The sequence below is a fragment of the Perissodus microlepis genome, chromosome 13, assembly GCF_051167445.1.
Source record: "Perissodus microlepis isolate ML-2025 ecotype Zambia chromosome 13, ASM5116744v1, whole genome shotgun sequence".
Taxonomy (NCBI): Eukaryota; Metazoa; Chordata; class Actinopteri; order Cichliformes; family Cichlidae; genus Perissodus; species Perissodus microlepis.
In genome coordinates this window covers 28,074,986-28,099,533 of record NC_140473.1, presented here as the reverse complement: position 1 = coordinate 28,099,533, position 24,548 = coordinate 28,074,986, and the positions used below count along the sequence as shown (strand labels likewise).

General features: G+C 39.1%; 1 protein-coding gene across 3 annotated transcripts in view; it reads right to left on the bottom strand.

The window, feature by feature from the left end:
- atrnl1a (attractin-like 1a) overlaps positions 1-24,548 on the bottom strand; it is a 308,853-nt gene that overhangs the window by 111,119 nt on the left and 173,186 nt on the right. For all 3 annotated transcript variants that reach the window (XM_084948292.1, XM_084948294.1, XM_084948293.1), the window contains 2 exons: positions 21,598-21,659; positions 9,868-9,946 (listed from right to left, as the gene is read on the bottom strand). In XM_084948292.1, the coding sequence (XP_084804418.1) occupies positions 9,868-9,946; positions 21,598-21,659 (141 nt within the window). The remainder of the gene's footprint in view (positions 1-9,867; positions 9,947-21,597; positions 21,660-24,548) is intronic.

The window sequence follows — 24,548 nt, the reverse complement described above, 5'->3', positions numbered from 1 at the left end:
AATGCTTTCTGAATCATGTGACAATCCCCTTGGCTTTCATACTTGCGCTTCGCTGTTCCACTTGAACGACGTATTGTTGTTGCAGTTAGCAATTAGCCTATAGCCCTATCGTTCACTCAAAAGGCGCGATGGGTGCTTCGACTTGTGAAAATTTTCGACTTACGAAAGACCCTCGGGAACAAATTAATTTCGTAAGTCGGGATTCCACTGTACTTCTGAAATTGCAAAACAATTTCACAAGAATGTTTTTCAGAATAATCTTCATACTGGGAGAGAAATGGGGTTGAGAGGCAGGGTGCACCCTTGATGCTGTCGCATTCAGCGTCTTTTTGTGTATTTTATACCGTGCGGTGCCAAAAGGTTTGAAAGGTCTGGACTGCAGACAGGTCAGTTCACGACCTGGTCTTCTCTCTATGAAGCCATGCTGTTGTAATATCTGCAATACGCAGTTAGCATTGTCTTGCTGAAAATACGCAAGGCCTTCCCTGAAAAAGACTTTCCCTGGATGGAAGCTGTTGCTGTAAGTCTGTATATGTCTTTCAGCACTGGTGGTGCTTTTCCAGATGTGCAAGCTACTAATTCCAAGATTCTCCCCATCTTTTTTTTTCCTAAGGAATTTCAAATTCCCATTTATCTGACCATGAAACAGTTTCCCACTTTGCTTCAGCCCTTTTAATTGAGCTTCAACCCAGAGACGCGTTTATGAATCCTGTTCACATACGGCTCACTGTGCGTTCACAAACAAAGAAGCACCGTATTTAAAAGAAGGAGCGAAGGATGACTCTGCAATCCTTTAGGCAAACAGGAAGATATGACATAATTGCCACAAAATAACAGATGTTTGCAAAATTCAGCCCTAATATATATCAAAGGTGGAAAGGTGGTAGACAACAGACTCCGTACTATCAACAGCAAAAATGTTCCCTATGTGAAAGAAATCATCAACAACATATGCACAGTGGGTGTGTGTCAAGTCTATCTATACAGTAATGTGCATCAGGCTTTGCAGTTTTAAATGAATACAAACAGACTTTTATTTTAGGGCAGGACTCAAAAAGCCACATATCACACAAAGTACATGTTTTTCTTTTTTAAATGCAACACTTCATGGGTAGGAAAATATTTAAATAAATACATTTAAAGGTCGAATGCTTTTCCAGCATTGCAATAGTGAAAATGTCAGGATGTCATTCTGCTTTCTGTTGATTGAGTGGCTTCAAAAAGTATAGAGACCTGAAAATGCCAGAATCAGTAGCACACAAATACACGGCTCAATTTAAAGACTAACCAAATAAATAAAAAATGCTTTCCATTGAATACACCTCAATCCTCCATCAGGTCCGAGAGGTGGGGGCAGCAGAACAAGGAGAGATGCCCAGACCTCCCTCTCCTTTCTTTTTTTGATTCATTCATCTTTTTAAAACAAATATTTTTAATGTTTGCCTAATTTATAAATAACTATCCATAAATAGATGAACAAAGAATAAACTAACTCCCATTATTTTCTCTGTATGCTGTGTTTGTACACTTGCAAGTTGGCCAGCTCGTAAATGCAACAGTAGGGACGACTACGTTTGGAGGTTAAGCACAGGCTGCATGGTGGCTGGTCATGGTGTGTGCATGTGTTTGTCTACGTTCTCCTCTCGTCCCTTTGATTTGTTTAAACAGCGGTCATCCGCAGACATCCAGCCATGCTTGGCCACATTAAACCTCTTCTACTAATCTGCAACCTCGATTAATGCCAACTAAATAATAGGACACACAAACATATGTACATGCTGTGTAGCACCAACACACATAGAGGAAAAACAAACCAAAAAAAAAAAAAACGCACCCATACACAAGTGATTTGGCATTCAGTGGTCCAGACAGGCTAATCTCTCCAACTGCAGATTGGAGTGTGCTGCAGCCAAGGACTGAGCAATCAGAGCATAACATCACCTCTGCAAAATCGTGGAAACCCAACAGTTTTAATAAAAAGGAGAAGAGGGGGAAAAAAAAGAAGAGCCTTTATTTTGAAATTTAAAAAGTCTCCGAGCAATATAATCTAATTCTAAGCTTTATTAAAAAATTAAGTTTGCTTATTATATTTTAAACTTGACTGACTTACTTTGGTAATATATGGCTTCTGGCTCACAGCGGCATAATATTGACACAATCTTGTCATTAAAATTAGCTTAAGCACCTTTGACTCATCATCTTGCCATTGAAATTAGACAGTAAGAGACCTCAGGAAAGCATTTACAGCAGCATAATTAGCTCCATAAGCCAGCTTGCTGGTTGCAGTGCAGCACTGACAAGTTCTAAACAAACAAAACAGCCTCAAAACTTAAATTTAATCAAGCTTGCCTCTTCTTCATTATGCACAGAATTTTCAACCTCCTGTAATTTGGAGTGGAGCATCTCTGAGTATAATTCCTTAATGAGTGTAGAGGAAAAATGACACAATATGTTAATTGCCTCATGCAAGGGGAGTGCAAACATCCAATTTAAGAAAATTAATGTGAGAGGTGGAGCTGCTGTAGTGAAGACTGCAGAGGTCAGGGGGCACTGTCAGCTAAAGGGAGAGCGATGCTCAGATTCAGAAGCAGAAACCGGCTGTGCTGCAAAGTAATAAAGTCTTCAGGATAACTTATCAGCAAAGAAGAGTGACAACATCTGTCTGGGATGTGAATTTAAAAAAATACTCTACCAAGTAAACCAATAAACTAAATGAGAATCAGTTTTTTATAGAGTAGAGAGACAGATGCACAGAATGTGCAGGCAGACTTTTAACATCATCATAAAAACAACATGGGAGACAGACTTATTCAAAAAGGTTTCCTATTAATTAAAAATGGTTATTTTGTAATATTCTATTGATTTCCAGCTTAAACAGTCGGTAAAAATTGACTTTTAATTGAATCGGATATTAAAGTTTGTTTTAATCTGTATTAGAAGTATAAAGCCAGCAACTAAATCATCATAGCATCAGATAATTATGTGAATCAGCAGCTGAAAATCTGGTTTTTGACAGTTTGTTTGTTTTGATGATGGTTTAAATGTTGCTAAGAAGACAGCTAAAATTTACACTTTAATATTTGAGAAAACGTGTCTTGTTTATCAACTTAGGGTGTGGCTTCGCAGTATTAAAACACAACTTCATTAGAAGAGAGCCACAGGTGTTACATCAGAACATTCATAAGATAACCGAGGGTTAAACTGGTGTTTGACGACTTGGAGTAAAGACTGTAGGACATTTTATGACTTGCTTTTAGCAAACGTTCAAATGTGGGCTGAAAAATGAAGTCAAGGTAAGAATGTAGTAAACTTCAGTTCTTCTATAGCCACTTGAGACATACTCCAATTTTATAATCTTCAGCACAAGCTCAACAGTAGTAAAACAGAACTCCTGGTTGTGGACCCCCAGGCCCTACTCGAAGGCTGGAATTCTACTCCTCGACACTGACGGTTGCACCACATCAGCATCAGCATCCATTGCATTCCAGGCTCATATTAAATCTCTCAATAAAGCAGTTTTTTTTTTCCAATGAATGAGCATCGCTGACTTCGTCCATCACTTATTGACTCTGTAGCAGAGACACTCGTCGATGCCTTTGTTACCACCCCACTGGACAACTGCAATGGGGTCTGGTTCGGGATCCACAGCAAAGCCCTGGACAGACCTCAATAGCCCAAAACTGCCAGACATCTAACATGCACTCTGGTGACATATCTAGTAACATGACATATTTGTGGGGATAGGTTAATTGATTAATCTAAATTGCCCATAGATGTGAATGTGGGAGTGAATGTGAGAGCGAATGGCTGTCTGTGTCTCTGTGTGTTAGCCCTGCAACAGACTGGCGACCTGTCCAGGGTGTACCCCACCTCTCACCCTATGACAGCTGGGATAGGCTCCAGCGCCCCCCGCGACGCTGAAAAAAAGGATAAGCAGAAGCGAATGGATGGATGGGTAACAGAAGGCATGTAACATTAATCAGATACTATTCAAAGCTTTAAGCGAGTGGAAGGAGGTGTTGCCATGTAACTTTCTTGCCCAAATATGTTAAAATGTGAGCCTATCAGGTATCATAGGGCAAGACGCAGGGTAAACCCCAGAAAGGTTGTCAGTCTGTTGCAGGGCTAACACATGGAGGCACATAACCATGAGCCATGGTCAGTTTAGAATCACCAAATCCAGGACCTTTTCAAGGTATCGTCCCATAAATATCGTGTTTCCACTATAAGAGTGTTCATACAGATTCATATAACAAAATTCTGCTTTTCTGATGAGGCCAAATAAGAGTTTAAAAAATGACTTCGCTACTTGAGGAAAGAATGATTTAAAAAAGGCATCTGAAAACGTGTCAGCGGTGCAGAGAAGACCTTAATCTTGTCCTTCTGGCTGGCCATCTTTCTAGCTTTTCATTTTTATTTGACTAATTTATCTAGCCACGAGGCAGCATCAGCTGTGGTGGATTTCAAAAAATCCACACACTACAGACACACACACACACTCACACAGTCTTCAGAGGAGCAGCCCTATTAGGGAAAACCAGAAACATGGTGCGCAGCTTGTCTCTGCGCATCAGCATTAGAATTTCAAAGTAGCTTTTGATTGTTTGATCTCATATCCAAAAATGATTGTTGGTAATAAAAAACAAGTATGAGAAAAAAGCAATTAACATAAAGCTGCGGCTCTATTAATATCCAGTTTTCTCTGTAGTCTCGTGGCTGGTTGTGATCCATAATTAACGGTGAAGAGATCCCATTTTCACCTTCTGCTGTGGTTCCCCACTAGACCAGCTCTCTGGAGAGCGCAGCAGAGAGAAGGAGAGAGCAATGAACAGATGATACTTCACACAGAAAAGCTAGAAAGAGACTTTTTTTCTAGTATTACAACCTGACAGACTTGACACTTTTAATATCTTTATATTACGGCTCAGTTCATAAATTCTTTTTATGTTGAGTCACAGTAAATCCTGATCATTTAAAAAGGTGGTTATAAACAAAGATGTGCTGATGTGTTGAAAGATGTCAGAAAATTCTCTTTGAAATATGCATATTCACATCTATGTCACACCCATATCATATGGAAGTCCTGAGTAGGGCTGTGCGATATGACCAAAATCTCATATCCCGATATAAGACTTCTACCATCCCGATAACGATATAAATCACAAAAATGTAACATTTTCTGTAAATTCTGTGAATCTCGGGCAGCTCGACTTGCGGGAAGTGTTTCCAGCTGCACGTCATGTAGCTGGAGTCGAGTGTTTTAACCGATGCATGAAACGATACATTTTTAGACATAAGTTGTAACGGCCGCCGTTTTCTTTGTGAGTATTTATTACACGGCGTGCTGCGGGGAAAAGCCTGTTCTAACGTTTGAGTCCAAGGTTTATTTTTTAGCACTTGGCGGCTCTTTTTTACTTCTCATCCGTAAATAATCTGCTCTTTCACGTGATTCAGTTTATTTTGAAAAGTCTAAACAGGATCTTGAGCTTTATTGTGAAAGGTTTATGTGGAACATAAACAAGCGGACACGCGATGGTGTTACCGTCGTTGTTGCTAACCACAACGCATAAAAACAGGCGTTTGTCCGTCAGTAGTGTGGTTATATTACATATAAGATAAAGAGAGAACTTTAAGAAATTAATATAGCCACTACAGTGACCATCAGAATAACGAAAAAATATTGCCGTAAACAGTTTATTTTACAAATGCATCAATTCATCTCGAGGAAAAAGTAGTTATATTCAGTGTATCAGTTTTATTAGGCACACCATGATATTTAACTTCAACAAGGTGATAAAAGATTCCTCAGAAATTTTGGTCTATATTGACCTGGTAGCATCACACAGTTGCCACAGATTTGACTCTGGAGACCATTTAAATACAGTGAACTCAGTGTCATGTTCAACAACGTAGTTTGAGTTGATTTGACCTTTGTGACACTGCGTGTTAGCCATCAAAGGAGGATACACAGTGGTCATAAGGACATGGATATGGTCAGTAGCAACACCCAGGCAGCAGTTGTGTTTAAAACCTCCCACCAAAACTAGAACCCTGAATCACTGATACAAGGCAGGATGTTGTTTATGAGCCCATTACCCAAATGTCACAGCAGAAGTCAAGACTCATCAGATCAGGCAATGTTTTTCCAGTCTTCTATTGTCCTGTTTCCTGTTCTTAGCTGATACTAACAGTCCCAATGTGGTCATCTGCTGCTGTAGCACATCTCTTTCAAGAGATGCTCTTCTGCATACTTTGGATGTAAGACGTGTTTTTCGAGTTCATGTCGCCTTCCTTTCAGCTCAAAGCAGTTGGGGCATTATTTTCTAAACTCTGGCATCAAGAAGGAGAACTGGATCGTTTTCTCTTTTTCAAACTATTAAACCCTAGAGGTGGTTGTGTGTTTCTAAAATAATTAGACCAGCCTGTCTGGAAACAACGATGCCACGTTCAAAGTCACTTAAATAACAAATCACCTTCCCACTTTCATGCTTAGTTTGAAGTTCAGCAGTTCACCTTGACCGTGTCTACATGCCTAAATGTATTAAGCTGCTACCATGTGATTGGCTGATGAGATATTTGCATTAATTGGTAGATTAAAAAGTGTATCTAATGAATTGACCACTGAGTGGATTCCTGTTACAACAAGGCTCACACAGACAGCTCAGCAATCAGCTTGTAGTTCATATAATGCAAAATTTACATGAGATAAACATGGCTGTACTATCCATCTCTCCCCTTAAGGAGCAGCAGTTTATCTCTCTAATAATCAGGTTGACACTAAATACATCAACACCAAGAAATCGTAAAAACAAAGAAATCAGCGCTATTGATTGGCCTGGTTAATTTCTGAGTTTGCGAAGCTTAGAACTGTATCTGTGTGGGTAAGTGTGCCTCTGAGTCACGTATATCATCTGACATAAATGATACAGTGGGAAATTGAGGTTGGAGATTGATCTGTAAGCTTCAGGTATCATCTGAAGGAAAATAGAAAAGACACAATTGGCCCTTAGAGCTAAAGAAGGAAAACGAGATTTTGTCACTGACAGACTAATCTGTCGTTTTTCAGATTAAGGTCAGAATTGAGGTCATGTATTACAGAAAATCCCCAACTTTTTTAGTAAAAACAATGAATGCATTGCTTATATACATGTGGTAGACAGTAACTACTTGCACTACTAGCTGTAAAAAATATGGCTGTTCCCTGATACTTTCAATGCTGCACTTTAATTCTATTAGAATTTTCTGATTTAACCATGTGCTTAAAGAAGTCATTTATTTTATGTAACTGCACTGTAAATAATGATGGGAGGAAAACTGAGCCGGATCTTTCAAGTTCCAATAACAATAATTTCTCTCCACTGTGCAACTTTTCACTTATTATATCCTCCATCATCCAGAGGAAAGGATAGTAAAAAGAAAATAGCCCTCAGGAAGAATGAGGGAGACTCACACAGTTAAAGACAGAGAAATGTGGAAATTAACCAACAGTGCAGTAAGCATTGCGAATGTGCTGTGATATGAGACCAGCTCTCATAAATATTGTAGCAGAGTGTCAAGCAGCCTGCCAGCAACCAACATACTGCTCCTCACACTGAGAAAACAGGGCTAAACAATCACTGCGCTGGAAACATACACACCTGTAAGTACACACACGCACACACACACACACACACACACACACACACACACGCGCACACACACACACACACACACACACAGGATAAAGCTGTTCAAGAATCCTCAATATTTATATCAAGCTCTATATTTCACTTGTCATTTTTCAGGAAAGATTCTGCACAACATAAAATATTAAAGACAGATGATAAGGTCAAAAATCTGACTATTTAAATTGACAACAACTGGATTGTCGGTAAGCACCTTTTCTCAGATGTTAAACACATTACTGATTTATCATCAGGCTCATGTGTGAAATGTGTTGGCAGTGATTTGGTCAGAGCAACGTTTGCATTCATCATCTGGACACTCCAATGAGTTTATGATCTATCTATGTATATACATATACATACATACACAAACAAACACAAACACACACACGTTAAAAATGAGCTACTCTTGAACATAGCTTGTTCTGCCCCTTGTCACAGCATGGTGGGTTTATTACAGCTTTATAGCAGTAGGATGATCATAGACTGTATATGTCCTACCACTGTGATACCATTTTCTAATAATATTTTTTAGTTATAATATTTAAACAACCTTGGTACATAATATAAACACAAAAGACACATATCTATGAAGTAGTGGTGATTAACATGTAAGCAAATTCTACAGTTTCACTCCCAAAATGCTCCAAAAGGCAACAATACCACAAATTAGCTAAGGGTATACCCAGAAAACAGCTAGTGGCCTCAGAGCAGCCATGCCTCCAATCACGCATAACGCTAACCCCTTAATACAGTAATACAGACGGGGTGAGTTATAAAAGATTCACCACACATACAGTTGTTATAAAACTGTAAAAATAGTTCTTTCATCTTTAAAGTCACTTTAACATGGGACTTTATTGGGATTGACTCTCTTTAGAAGACAGCCTCTAGTGGCTATATTAAGAACTCCAGTTTTCAGTGTTTCATGTTGGCTTCATTAGCGTATGCCTGCCAGATGTGTGCTAATGCCAGTTTACTGTCATTGCAACACTGCTGTTTGTTATACTGATTAGCAGCAGTGGAGCTCATTTTGTTTGGACTGTTTAAAAAAAAACAGCAAGTCTGTTAAAGTTTTCAGCACACACATCTTTTAGAGTCTCAGGTACATAATTAGCAACTTCTTTTGTGGGTTTTTTTTTTATATTTTCTGTTTACTTTCTGCAACCAGAAATGTTCTTCAAGCTTTTCTCTTCGGCAGAGACGCTAATGCAAACTCAAAGTCACATACTGGCTCAATCTGCAATCTGGACTCTATTCATTAAAATCTGTAAAAACCAAACAACAATTAGTTTTGCATACATATACAAAAACGTCACTAACTGAACATAAAGGTTTACTCCACTTAAGAAGATTACGAATAGTCCTAATTGAAGGCAATTCATTTTTCAAACATCATAAATCTTAAAGACACACGTCGTCATCATTTAAATGGGGAAAGTTAATTTGCAAATGAAAAGATCAGCATTTTCTGCACGATGACAAAACAGCAGTGGAGGAGAAAAGGGGGAAGAGCAAGAACCAACAAGTGTATTTAAACACAATAGCTCCCTGTGGTACATCTATGGATTACACTAGTAACAATAGACTATTATCACAGCTGTCCAAAACCAACAGTGATTCCTCCCTGATGACACAAACATAAAACACAAAGTGTGGTAAAGAGAATAAGGGTTACTGCTAAAAAACAAAACAAATATCCCCCCAAAAAACATGTCAAACAGCGCAGCATGGGATTGATTTGGAGCCTAAATTGTTTTTGCATGTGTCTGCGAGTGTGTTCGGAGGAGGGTCAGAAGTAAATATGAAATGATGTGGCATCTGTTCAGGCTTTAAGTGATATATCACTCTATTCCACTCCGTTTAGCATCACTTCGTCTGAGTTAATTGGTTCATGAGGAGCACTAATTAAGGGGAATGGCCTTGTTTATCGTCATGGCGATGCTCGTTAAGCAGAGAGATTTTTTTTCCTTCCAGTACTCATGACATTAACCCACCCTTCACAACTTGTGGGTGGGAAGTAGTATCAGTGTTTACCCTTTGATGTGTCAGCTGCATCTGCGTTTCTGTGCAGCAGAATCAAGTGCACACACAGCTTGACAATGCTTTGCATGTAATGTGTACAAATGCATATGCACACAATGGCACACATAAAAACGCATTACAAACACACAGGCAAGACATTATCCAAGATGTGTCCTACCTCTCTACGCCGTGAGGCCCAGCAGGTCTGTTTGATTTTCCAAACTACAGCAGCCACCAGCAACAGCGACAGGAAACAGCTGGACAGAGGAGACAGACAGATGATAAATCAATCCAAAATCAATGATTTCTCAGTAGTGCATGAACAAGAATATGCAAAAAAACAAAACAACAACCCATCAGGCAGCATTAGATGGAAACAATTTACGAACCGCTTTACTTCTAGGAATAAAAGGTTATACAAGAAATCAGAACAGATGGCATTCAACCAAGAGACTACATGGGTTGTATTTTTTTAAATTATTATTATTATGCTTGTTAGTCAAAATATTACAACTAAGTGCTTGACGTCACTCAAGGTGACAAAATAGTCAGTGAAACAAAAGAAAAATCATTGTGTTCATGCTTATAATTAGCTTTTCAGCTGTTAATGTTTTCTTTTTATTTGTTGGGGTTATCCTGCGTCCAGTATCTGTGGATAACACAATCATTTAAGCACCACGTACTTGGAGCTTCCACTGTCTTTTAAGCTCTCACTATAAAAATACAACCATAAATGGTTTCCTCCGCTTTACCTCCATTTTTTGCAGACCATAGGCTAAAAAGGAGAGAGGAATTCTTGAGAAATATGTGGCAAGATACAAAACTGCAGTGACCACAGGCAGCTGGGGATTTTAGGACACAAAAGGGGCGGCAAGAGGGCAATGAGCGACATGATGCTCTCTAACAAAGAACAAGGTTTCATTTACACACAGATGCGCACACACATCCACGCATTCTGTTACAAAGTTCAATGTCTGGAGGCCAAAGTTATCAGGCCAAACACAAAGCTTCTCTCTCAAGCAGAACTTCTGACAGCAACTCAAAACAAGCACACCCAAAGACTTAACAACAGGAAGTCCCTGAGAAAGTGCTGAGGATAGCAGCTTCGAAACAATCCTGCTCTTCATCTGTTTCTCTGTGTGTCAGTGCGTGTGCATGTGCTCTCCCATCTCTCAGTATGGAGATGACAGCATTGTAAAGGGTATTATTGTTGTAATGAGCGTGACATTTTCAGACCAATTGTGGCGAGGAGGCTGCAGTCATGGCCTCTTCAGTCCACTGACTTTTCAGTTGCATTCAGAGACATCGCAACCAGGAAATCCCCTCCGGTGGTGAGGACAAGATGCTCATTGCTGCTGCTGGATGAAAACCATCCACTTTCAAGATTCTTGCTGCTGACTTTTACAGATTATGAAAGCTTTTATCTAGCATCACAGTGTCTTTCATTTCTTCGGTTAAAACAAACATGGTACAAACACAAACAGTACTGACCAAAAGTATTGTGTCACCTTTCATGGCTTTAGATTTTGTTCTCAAGGAGTAAGACTTTTTTTCTGAATGTCTATCAAAGTGAGCTGAGTGTAAATGTGAAGCTCTCAATTTACTGTTCAATCTACATCCCTACCCTCACCTATGGTCACAAACTGTGGGTGTGACCGAAAGAACAAGATTGCGGATAAAAGCGGCAATAATGGGCTTCCTCCGAAGGGTGGCTGGACTCTCGCTTACAGATAGGGTGAGAAGTTCAACTATCCAGGAGGGGCTCAGAGTAGAGCCACTGCTCCTCCACATCGAAAGGAAACAGTTGAGGTGGTTTGGACATCTGACAAGGATGCCTCCTGGGCGCCTCATGGGTGAGGTGTTCCAGGCATGTCCCACCTGGAGGAGGCCATGGGACAGACCCAGCTGCTGCCCCCGCGACCCGGCCACGGATAAGCGGAAGAAGATTGATAGACTATCCGTCTATCCGTCCATCTAAGAGTTTTGTTGGACGTTGGCTGCTTTTTCACTGATTTTCAGTTCAGTCCCTGAACTTTTTTTTGTTGAACCAATGATTTGTGACTTATTCAAGCAGCAGGCAGCTTAGCAAAGAGCCAATTACTAACTGTATCTTTAGATTCTATATTACTACCAGCCTGTCATCAAAACACTTTTTTCTGTTTCTTTAGTTGAAACTATGAAAAAGCCAAAGATAGCACAGTCTAAAAGAAATAAAATAGTATTTTTGTACTATGGAGATGATTCCCAAAGAGCTATTTGCTACATTTCTCACCAGTTTGTCTTTAAAAAAGTTTAAAGAAACTATAAAAGGGGAGGACAGAAGAAAGTCATGTCCTTAAAAAAATTGGGGGAAAAAAAGCAAAGATCTGACAAAGGACTTGAGAGATGCAGCTTGACCTTCAGTTAATCCCTCTACTGTTCACTGAAGTCTCCTCAGAAATGGTCATAGTGGATGGGTGGCTGTCAAGAAGTTCTTCTTAAGGAAGGGACAAGATTGCGGTATGCTAAGATACAGAAGAACTGAAATAAAGATCAGTGGCAAAGGCTGATAGGGAGTGAAGAATCCAAATTTCATGTTTGTTTCAAATTATTGTCAGTGTGTATGGCAGATACAACAGTATCTAGAGCCATCTGTAAAACACAGTGGTGCCTCTGTCATGGCTGATTTCAACCAGTGGCTTTCTTATCAAAACTGATGGAATTAGGAGCACGTACAAGTACTGTCAGATTTGAATCCATCATGCAATACTATCTGGAAAACATCTGATTGGCAACAGATTTTTCTCACAGCATGAAAATGATCCCTAATACATTAGCAAAACAGCGTATCTGGGAAAAAAACCCACATGGTCTGTCATTACTGAAGCAGTGGGGAATTATCTTGACAGAGAGAAGGAAGAAGTAGCCAACATCCTTCAAGAAGTCTGGAGAACCATTTCTGAAGGCTATTTAAATAAATTATAAAAAAGCTTGCCTCAAAGAGTTCAGCCTTTGTTGAAGTACAAAGGTGGTTGTAGTGAATACATGACAGACTGATGCAATATGTATTTTGTGTCTTTCCATTGCCCAAAGATTGTATAATAATAAACATAAAATGCTTGTTTTATTGGCTTAAGTAGTCACCAGTTAGACAAACTTGATTTTTTAAATGACACAACACAACATTATTTTTGGTGTATTCACAGCTAACTGGAGAACCACTTGAACCATCAACATAACATGGTCCTGATTTCACAGGCTCAACAACCCCCACACCGGATAGTACCGGACCCCCAACTATTCCCCAGAATAATTACTGCAAAGACAAACACGCTCAGTAACTCCACTGCAATGATTTCCCATCCTCTAAATTCTAAAAACACTCCACTGGCTCAGATTCAATCGGGCACATGATTCCCAATTCAATCTGTTTTACCTCAGCTCACCATTAATGGGCCACAGGGCCCGAGCTTAGCCATCTAACCAATGAAGCAGAATGGCTAATTGTGGCTATTACAATTATTAGGGAGGAGAAAGAAGAGGGGAGGATAGGGTTGTCCTGTGGGTTTGTTAACACTCGACTGAGCTTCTTGATAGGTTTAGTTTTAAGACTGTTCAGCTACAGGTAAGAACAACTGAAACGATTAAACAGCCGAGGGATGTGTAAGAACGACTCTGGGTCCCATGGCTTTTATTCCTTCTTTTTTAAGTGACTCAGCCTTTGGCAAATAAATGTAGAAAAGCACAGTTCATATGACAGACACAAGAGCACACACATGCAGGGAAGTACAGTGAATCATCTGAACCCCTGAAGGTAGGAAAGAAAATCAATAAGATAGTCAATTAACATGGGCCACAGATAGAAAGCTGTTTCTGATTCTGTGCTATTTGCTAAAGCAGCAAATCAACTCTAAGTGTAGGGACAGGCTGAGGGCATGAGTCATGAGACAGAAGCTGCAGGTTCTCTAACTGTAATGTTTTCAATGTGTGTGTTTGTTTGTTTCTAAGCCTTGATTTTGGCACTTCAGAAAAGGAAAGAATTATAATTTATTTTTAAAGCACTCTTTAAAATAAACAGTTATAAAGTGCTGCACAGTCTGGATGAAACCATTTAAGTTGACTCATTTGGTCTCTGCAATAAGTTATCTGGTCTGTCTTCCAATTAATCACATATGGAACGCCGGCATTTCCCACTGGGAATCCGTAACTATCACTTTTCAACATGCAAATATAACCTGATAATTTTGGTGCCCAGACCTAATCAAACAGCAAGTGAAGCAAAAATAAAAAATGAATGAAAATAGAGTGAGTGCAAGGTGCTCCACACTGTAAGGTAAATATCTTACAATGTTAGACATGTCGGTTGTCTAACAGTTCCCTGTGAACCAGCACTCATTTTAAAAGAAAGAAGCCTCTTGAAGAACTATGCCCACAGAGAGAGCAGTCATCTTTCATGGCAGGAAAGGGGAAAAATGCACTGATGTGCTCGTGTGTTATATTATTTATCATAATATTTGGCAGGTTGGACCACTGGTTTATCCCACTGCCACTCAGTCAGCTTCCTTATACTGACTTGAGTGTAAGATCTGAAAAATTTAGTAACTAGGGACGATGCTGAAAAGATCAATAGTTAAATTCGTAGCTATCTGCACTTGAATGTAAAGCCATGCCTGGGTCCTGGGTCTGTCCTGGGGGGGCTCCTTCCTGTAGAACACATCCAAATTTCCTTACCTGGGAGGCAACCTAGTCAGATTTTCAGTCAGCTGCTCTAAAGTTCAGCTCTGCTCTGAGTCCCTCCCAAATGAGCAAGCACCCTCACCCTGAGCCTGAGCACAGATACCCTGCAGACGAAGCTCATTTCCGCCGCTTGTCTGCAATCTCATTCTTTCGGTCACTACCCAGATATTTGATCAAAGAGAACACCACAAAGAATTTAACTCGAAGTGGATGTTGGTCATGGTGGTCATTTTGAAATGACATGGGCAATTTCGGGGAGTCTCATGAGCCACTCACTTCTGAGTAGCGATTCTGCTGTTTTAGGGAAAAAGAGAGAGAATGAAACTGATTGCTAATCAAGCGAGTCAGAGCTGGGAGTAATTGGACAAAGCCGCGCTGCGGTGTCACCAATTAGCATCTGAGACTGTGAAGAGGAGCAACATAAATGCTGTTTAATTATGGCCATTCTCCTTCATTTGGATATGAAAAAAGAATGTGCATGGAGGATGGATGAAGGGTGGGAGAGACAGGAAGATGAGGGGAGGAGAGTTTTTAAACTGTAGATTCTTTGTGGAAGAAAATTTTACAACTACTCGGGGAGTCTTTAAACATCTGGGCCTAATTTTCAAAAGCACATCCAACACAGATCGATATGAGTCATTACGAGACTGTATTTACACTTAAAACGATGCCACTTTCGAAATTTCACATAAAATTAATAATGGCTGAGCTTTTTCTCCAGCTATTGTTTAATACTGCAGCATTTCAGTCTTTTCTCTTTTGCCTTCTGCCCTCATGTCGCCAACTTTCATTCTGCTTCAAATTTTTTGGACTATAATTAAAGCTGCAGTAGGCAGAAATCTAGAACTGAAAAATAAAAACCCTTAAGGATTTGAAAATAGACAGCCCTTCTCCTGCAGCTGCCCCCCCTCTGTATTAAGCCTGCTTCATGCAGGCTTTTGGCTTCATACAGGATTCAACTCGGAGTGGGTAAAAGTCCTCTACTTAATCGGCTGCACCACAGTTTCTACATTTACATTAATTATAATATGATAAGACTCTTGTGGATTTTTGACCAGAAATGCTAAAAGAAACATGCCTTTTCACACCACACTGTCACACAATTCTTCAGGCAGCAATGGAGGCCAGGTTCCATCACCTATCTCTGACAAAATATGTTTATAACTAATTTGCCTCACCAAATTGATTTTGAAGGACACTTAATTGCTCAATTACTGAATTAACTGCTGAATACTCAACAGACGTTTGTAGATCACTGTCATGCACAAAGCAGCGTTAGCCCAGAACTCAATCTTTCTCCAGCCTTAACCAAGAGATTTGGTTGCCAAAGCCGAATTTAAAGCTGTTGAACCCTTTTTAGAAGTTTGGAGTGGTTATTGCAGCGATAGAAATTAAATGTATTTTTAGGGTAATAAGTAATCTGGGTAAATCAGATCACTAACTGACATGCAGATACATGTTCAATATTTACTTTCAGTCCTGATTTTTGCCTTAGCTGCATATCTTTCAATTTTCTCTGCATTCCCACTGCCAGACTGCATCTCATCACTCTGCCTTCTGCCTAAAGGCTACCCCCCACATACACACACAAAATGAGAGTCATGACTAAGGTACTTGCACACTGCAACACAAGCCAAGAAGTCCAGACTTGTGACACACACAGAATCTACAGCACCGCATGTGGACATGGTAAGGACAACATTTGACGATAGACTGCATTTCATTTATCAGACTTCTTAGTTTTTCTTCAATTACCCTAAAGTGTTGTCAAAAAATATTCAGATACTAATAACTAACAATTAATCTCTGAACAGATAATCCATCCAATACCGAACAGTTTTCACCTCTTTCAGTTTTACACACAACTTCATACAGCATAGATGGAACACACTGCCCCACCCCTACCTCCCAGCTGAAGTAGTTCACTTTTCAAAACACTGAGAGATCTAATCTCTAAAGAGAGTCCTGGGTCTGCCCCGGGGCTTCCTCCCAGTAGGATATGCCCAGAAAACCACCTCTAGGAGGCATTGAGAAGGCATCCCAGTCTGATGCCCAAACCACCTCAACTGGCTCCTTCAATGTGGAGGAGCAGTGGCTCTACTCCAGCCACTCTTCAAAGGAAACTAATTTCTGCTGCTTGTATCGCAACCTCATTCTTTCGGTTACTACCCAGAGCTCGTGAGGGTAGCAACGTAGATTGACCTCTGTGCTTGACTGTGGCCATGGTGTTCTTTGGATCATATTTAGCATTTATCTTCCTTCAAACACAGCAGGTGTTCTTGGTGACTTTGGTCCTACCTGCATTCAGAACTTTAACAAGCATCTTCCCGTGTAGTTTTGGATTGATCTACCATCTCTCATGATCATCCTCACGCATGAGCCCAAGAGAAATTGATAGTCATTCTGCATTTATTCCATTTCTGAATAACCAACAGTTCTCTCCGAACTTCTTCCTTAGGATCTAGAATCTTGTCCATGACATCATCTGACAACTCTTTGGTCTTGCCAATGATGGTGGTGATTCTGTGTACAGGTGTGCTTTATTCACACAAGTTGAGATCAGTATTATCTGTAATTGATTGACTGTAATCTATTATGCAAAGTATATTACAATGTATGTCTATTATGTAATGGCAGATGGGCACACAGCCGTTTATAACTTTTATGTAATGTATGTGTCTGGATCTGGTTAATATTCTGTCTCTCTACTTAACAATGAACCTACCACAGAGCCTTTTCATACATTTTGTAAGTGAACAAACTTCCAAACTCAGCAGGGAATGTTGGCATTGTGGCAAGAGTTGGCATAGTGGTAACGAGTCTTATTATTTCATAACCCAATATCACAGACACAAAGGCCACATTGTTCACCTCGTTATGGGAACGAGAACGGGATGGTCTGTTTGCTTTTCGGTTCAACATTGGCAAAAACTGCTGCTCAAAACCCTTTAATGAACTCACCACAACTTAAAGAAAAATAAATGCACATCACATTATATAACATGCTGCAAATAAACCAACAATGGAAAGAAAAGTCCCCTTGTTTTAGCACATATCCTTTTCTCAAGTCTGCAGTGCAGAAGAGAGCAACTCATCAACATAGCAGTGACTAACATACATACACACATGCAAGAAACTCTCCCGGCAAAACTTGACACTGTCCCTGAATGGTGACATCATCTCTCTATGCTGGCCTAAAGGTCGCCGATGTCCAGAAGCCGGCCCTGGGCACAAAAACGCCTCACTTCCTCACATGGCTGCATAGTGACACACACTCCCACACACACAAGCATGAACACAGGAAAGAAGATACATGTGAACATATACAGGAAATAACACACACACACACTAACACAGACAGAGACACACACTTGTCCGACGTCAGAGCTGAGTGGCAGAATCTTGCCTGAAGACAGCAGAGCTCATTCCAGACATCTTTCCCAAAACAGTCTCATTAGATCCAGTGTGGGTCTGCATGACTATGAGCTGTAACACAAACGACTCTCACCCAGTCCAAAAATAGAAAAATAAAAATGACTGGCTGTGTGTTTTCTAATGGAGTTATTGTAAAGGAAAACCATAGATGGAATGGGAATTATTTTTGGATTTAATTATTTCCATTTATCTTAAACAACAAAAAGCAATAATAATATTATTAAACAACGTCCTGCCTCGGAAAGATAAAGAAGGAAAATGCACAGACAGCAGGATGTTGCCCTGCTTCATGTCTATTTGTGCTGATTCCTTTAAATGTCCACAGCAAGCTCTACTGTATATAGACAAATAAACAAGATGGGTAAGCAAGACATTTCATCCCATGTAGCTTCCCATCATCTGTATTCTTGCTGCTTTAAGCTGATTAATGCGTAAATGTGAAACTCATTCTATCTTTTGACCTTTTTGTGTGGCTAATCAATGATGATATACTGCTAGACTGGCTGCTGAACACTGCCTTTCTACTATCCGTTCGTTAAGTCTGACGTCACTAGCCGTGTCTGGGCCTAAACTCCACTGCAGGTCCATATATCAAACGAGCACTATGGCATTACTGAGAGTTGAAAAACTGTCTAAAGTCTTTCATCTTTAATAAAATGATCAGCGTTCTGCTCTACCAGGTGTAACAATTGAGTTTAACATCCAGGCATCCATGAAATCGGAATTTATGACATTTAACGGAGTTAGAAGTTAGCAGGAAGTTAGCTCGCTAGCTTCTATCTAAATACAATATAGCACGTCCTGACTGCGAGGTTTTGGAAATAAATTAAAACGTACAGCTCTGTTATCACTTCCAACATAAATGAAGACAGAAAACTAAACAGCAGTGACGTTTGTAGGGTTACTGAAGTTTGGCTAGCTGGTATATAATGATGTGCTACGTGACCGCTAGCGACACAGCTATGTTAGCATAATATAAACAAGCTAACTTTTTTTCCACTCGATAAAAGTTAACGTGAGTGTTCTCGGTGGTCAGGAACAAATGTAATCGCATGGCAGGATGCTGTAAAAGGACCAAACTTCAGCCAGGAGAACAACTGAGATAATCCATCCACAATACGAGGTTAGTCATTCATTCTGCTGCATGGGCTGGGCTGTAGTTACATCGTAAGGTTTTAAAAACTGAGCTTAAACAAATGATTAGCGGTAATAAAAGCCGAGGGAGGTCAATAGTGATCACTGACTGTTTTAGGAGCTTTTTGAGAATAAATAGAAGAAAATACAAAACATTAAACATGTTAACAACACAAAAGCCATATTAAATGCAGACTACTTTAGGCCCAGAAGTAGGATTCGTCACATCATCACTTAACGACCGGATAGTTATCATAATGTGTGGATAATGTGGAGCCAAATGCAGACTTTCAGACAGAATGAAGAAATGCACAATGAACCTTTATTAGAGTGAGGCAGGTAGTCTAACAAGCAACAAAAAAACTAATTCCAGAAAACCAAAAATCACAAGTAACAGGGGAAACATAGTTTTACAGCTATAAATAGTATTTCTGCACCAGGAAGATGATTCCAAAGAGCTTTTAGATGAACACTTGGCACCAAATCTCACCACAGCAGGCAGCATATGTGCAGTGTGCCATTAAAAATTTTGAGGAAACCAGATAAGTGGAGGACAAAAAAACTACAGCAGATGAATAACATCAGAAAGTCTTGTCCTTAAGAAATTGGAAAACAAATCCAGCAAAGATGTGACACAGGGCCTGAGAGATGCACCTGGCCATTGGCACCTGGTTGATCCATCTACTGTTTGCCAAAATCTCAGTGGAAGCGTGGCTGTCAAGAAGTTCATAAGGAAGAGAAATGGGGAGGAAAAAAGTGGGGTATGCCAAACTACACAAGACCTGGAATGAAGATCAGTGGCAACAGATCTGATGGAGTGATTAATCCAAATCAGAAAATTTTGGTTCCTGGAGTAGGTCAGGAGAGAGGTACAGTACTGATTATGACAGCCATTTGTAAAGCATGTAGAGGAGGCTCTGTCATGGTTTGGGGTTGCATTTCAGGCAGTAGTGTTGGGGATCTTGTCAAAATTAATGGAATTACGAAAACTTGCCAAAAAGATTTCAGGCGATGTTGAAAAATAAAGGTGATCATATCAAATATTGATTCCCAAACTCATTAGAATTATATAAATTCTGTTTTTTTCTTATACACTTTATTTATATGTATGTTTGCATTTGTTTCAGTTCAAACTGTCTGAACAAACACATGTCAAATATCATCAAGGTATATAGTTAAACATGGTAAAACCTCATCTGTGCATTAAGTGGCATTCTGAGAGGCGAACATATTTTTGCTGCTTCTGGGGAGTAAATTGATTTCCAGGTTCTTAGGATTTCCTGGAACTTAGTGGAAAATAAAAAATAAATTAAGCAATACAAAAAATGATTCCTCTTAGGCCTACCCTCTAGAGAGTTGCCAGAAAGTGTATTTTACACAGTTGGATCAAAGCTTGTCATCCAAGTACTGGTAATTTGGTAGTGGGAAATCTTTAATACTCTCCCACATGAAAGACTATAATGCAACTAGAAAAGGAAATGAGGAGTTATTTCTGTGGCTCTGGTCACTCTTTTTACACTCAGCCTTAAAAAACTTAATTTTAGAAGGAAAGAATTGCACTCAATGGAAGTGCTCGGTAATATCCCAGAAGCTGTGATTCTCAACTTGATGGCTGTTGATGACCAGTCACTTTAAAAAGACATGCATGTGCACTAGTGAACTACAAGGTATGTGAGCTGTTAACAAACCTACATTAATTTCTTCGTGTTTTATTTAGCTGTTTATCGTCATTGTTATAACCACTACTATTGTATTTATAATGTGTTTTTTAACAACCCAGAGATGATTAAAGACTATGAAGAATCAACCATCTGGACACAAATAGTGTACACTTATAGTCTTCTTACACTTATGCAATAAAAAGTATACCAAGGGCAAGTATGTCATAAATATTACTATATAAATTAATCTTTTAGTGAAAGTTTCCTCACTTGCTATGATGGCTTTATTATAATAAGAGAAACATAGCAAATATAGTAAGGAAAAACTCATAGTTAATTTCACTGGATTCTTAGGTTTCAGCATTTTGAGTTTAGATATGAAATTCATATATTTTCTTCAATTCAAGTGAGTGAGAAGGTATGAAAAACAACTATAAAATTCTTATGAGCTTATTAATAATGCACTGGTTTTTCAAAGATTGGGAGCCCACTAATTAGCTGATTTGCAGGTCAAAGCAACTCATTTGGATACTTTTTAAAGTTTTTTGTTTTATGAAACCTAAATTTTTTAAGTATTAAGGTTTCAAAATGATTATTTTAAGAGCAAGCACAGCAACTTTATACATTATACAAATAAAACCCTTCATCTTATTAATCCTGCAGGTTTTCTTCAGGATAAAATTGTGTTTCAATCAATTTTGCATCCATGCTCTTTCTTAGCAACCCACACTTCTCCTGCAGAAGGTAACACAGCTGCTGAGGGTGAAGTGTCTTTCCTGAGGCTGCTGCCTCCTCCTGTAACTTTGTGACTTCAGGTTAGAGCTCAGTTGAGCAAAGATCTTCTGGGAGCTGAACCACTGAGCAGCAAAAGCCCTACAAGGTGCTGTAGGAGCTGGCGGATGCTCAGCATGAAAGATGCAGTAAATAAGTAAATATAACAATCAAAAAAAACAAAAACTTACCTGAAGAAGGTAACGAAGAACTGCACCAGGTCCATGATGCTGTTGTGCTGAGAGAAAGCAATCTGAGACAAGACAAGAAAGGGAAAGAGAGTGCAAGAGGTTAGTGCAAAATGTACAAGTTTGACTTTTTGCCTCTATATGACCTTTGAACAGCAGTTAAAATGCAGATTTTCTTCTCCTCCAATTTGTGATTGGAACTTTTTCCAACAAAACTTCTTCCTGCAAATGTAAGAACAAAAAACACTGCACTGCTTTGTTATTGCTCCATTTACAGAGCACTGGAAACTAAAACAGTATCTGTTAAACATCTTTCTTTATCCAAGGCCAGCATTCAGACCTCTTACAAAAAACCATTGGTTTTATTCCTGCCTTTTACATTCAAACATGACACAAACACAAAGAATACAATGTGATGCAGCACCGTATGGTTTGCAGGTTATTATAAGATTAGCCTGTGACTAAAAGCTTCTGGCCTTTTGTGTTCTTTGGTATTCTGCAGCACTTTGTTCAGCAATTGAAATTTGACAAACCTACTGCATGCTATAGCTCCACTAAATCCACTGACTGCATCATCCATCATGTTCTCTGTTCTGGGATGCTGGTGCAGTGTGTGACACTGGTGTTCAAAGCCACAGATATAAAACATGTCGACTCAGTCAATGCACACTGTGTATTTATTGTAATTATTGTTAATTGATTTTTACGCTTGTCTTCAACCATGCAGATATTAACTGGTTTAACTTTAACAGATTATTCTATATTTCAGTAAAGAAAAGCACAATTACATATTAGTGAATACAACATCCTGGCTGATTATCAAACAATGTTTCTTTATTGCTTGTGGAAACCCAAGCTTCCAATTTACTATGTTTCCAATGTCTGCTATACTAATTAAGGCTCATAAAGTTAAAAAATATGATATGCCCTTTTTAAAGTGGCCAAAAACTTCATCTAGTTTGTGCATGCTTAAATGAGCCACATTTTGTACTGTTTTTGTAATATTAAAAGATGTATTATCTACATTTCCACTCGTTTCATCAGCATACACACCCACACATATTCCTAACAGCATGAAAGCCATCCTCACCTCTCACCTCATCTCATCCCTCACTCTGTAACTCAATACAATCCGTGTTTATGAACAGCTGTGTGAGTTTACTGTGTGTTTTTCTGTGTCTATGTAAGATGTGCCTTCTGGCTTCAGAGTACAGTTTTGGCTCTCAGATATGAAAACTCTTGAAAAGCCACTGCAGTCTATGTCTCAAATCCATCATGTTAAGAGGATTATTTATTACAAAAATAATTGATTTTCCATTCACTTTCCTGTCCTGCAGTGACAACAAAAAGCTGATATTTCAGTTACAGTTAGAAGGCACAAAGACTCCTGATATGGATCAATGCTCTAAGATAAATGACCAAATGACCAAGTCAACCAAAGACGAGCGGTTAATGAGGATAATTTTTTTAAAAAAAGGAATATTGGTGTACAAAAGTAAAACTCTCAACAGCACAAATTTACTGACTGCTACTGGTTTGTGGTTTGTTTGTTTTCACTTATGATTTCATGCCAGCAGCACAACCAGTACAGAAGTACAGGGGAAAAGTAGTAGTCATCATCTTAGAGCTAGTATTGGTGTGCCAGTGCACTGAGCAAAATCACTGTTATTGTTTCGTAGAAAACTAAGAGTAAAGTCTAAGAATTGTAATGACCATCTTAGAGCTTTGATCCATTTAATAATTAAATGGAGTAATTCAATTAGGAGGTCTGCTTCACAGGAAAACTGATTACCTGTCAGTTTCTTCCAAGCTCAACCAATATGACTGTTATTAATGGTGTTTCCCAATGTCTTAACCACTCATTTAAAATATGGTTACATTTAAGAAAGTGAGCATTCTTGGTTAAGAAAATACAAGAATGGAGAACTGAAAAGTTCAGCAGCAGACCAAACAACAATTGATTGTCCCACTAAGATGACTGCCAATTAAAAACCTTTTCACAAAGGAGTTTTTTCAACACCTCAACACTTAATGTGTTTGTACTTGCTGCTATTTTGACATTAACATAAATAAAAAGCTTTTTTTTAATGGCTTAACTGAACAAATGCAAAAGTGTAGCCTTGAAACCTTTAGGTCCTCTTTTAACAGCAATAGCCTTCATCAGATTTATCCTAAAATTGCTTCTGACACTTCCACATCATCAACTGATGTCTTGATGGCACACAGCAGGCATTGCCACAGACGTCTCAAATAGGTAAAAGTTAGTGACTTGCTTTGGAGTTTCCAAAACTTAAATTTAGTTCTCTTTCAAGCACTCTGTTGAATATTTACTTTGGTTTGGTTTATTGTTTAATTAGATCACCTACAGAATGCGCTCATAAGCTTAAGGAACTGCTGCCCAGATGTTCTTGTGCAACATGTCCTAATATCATTTCTAATTCTTTGATCCCACAGTGATTGCAAGACAGCCAAACAACAAAGCAGCCCTATTCCATGATGCTGCATCCACCATGCTTCTCAGTCAGTTTTTGGCAGTGTCTTTTTTCTTAAAGGAACTTTGTGCATTTTTGCCAAAAACGTAAAATTCTCCTTCACCGTCCACAGAGCTTCACCCGTATACAGAATAGCAACAGCCCAACATTTCTTCCATTTGTAAACTGTTTGTCTTATTGTGGATTAATGAACGCCTATGTCTTTAGAATAGCTTTCTTTGCATGTTCAAACCTCCAGGATATTACATAATGATTATATTAAGGTCCTAAGAAAGTTGTTGTGATTGAGACATAGTTCATACCAACCAATCCTTCTTGAGAAGAGCGTACTTTATCAGTATGTGTTTCTTTATAGGAGCTCAACTAAAACATTGTCTTACCTCCTTAACTAGAACACCCAACATCTGAGACCTGTGTTTTTGTTTATTTGTTGAGTGAGTTTGTGCATAAAAGTGTGACTCA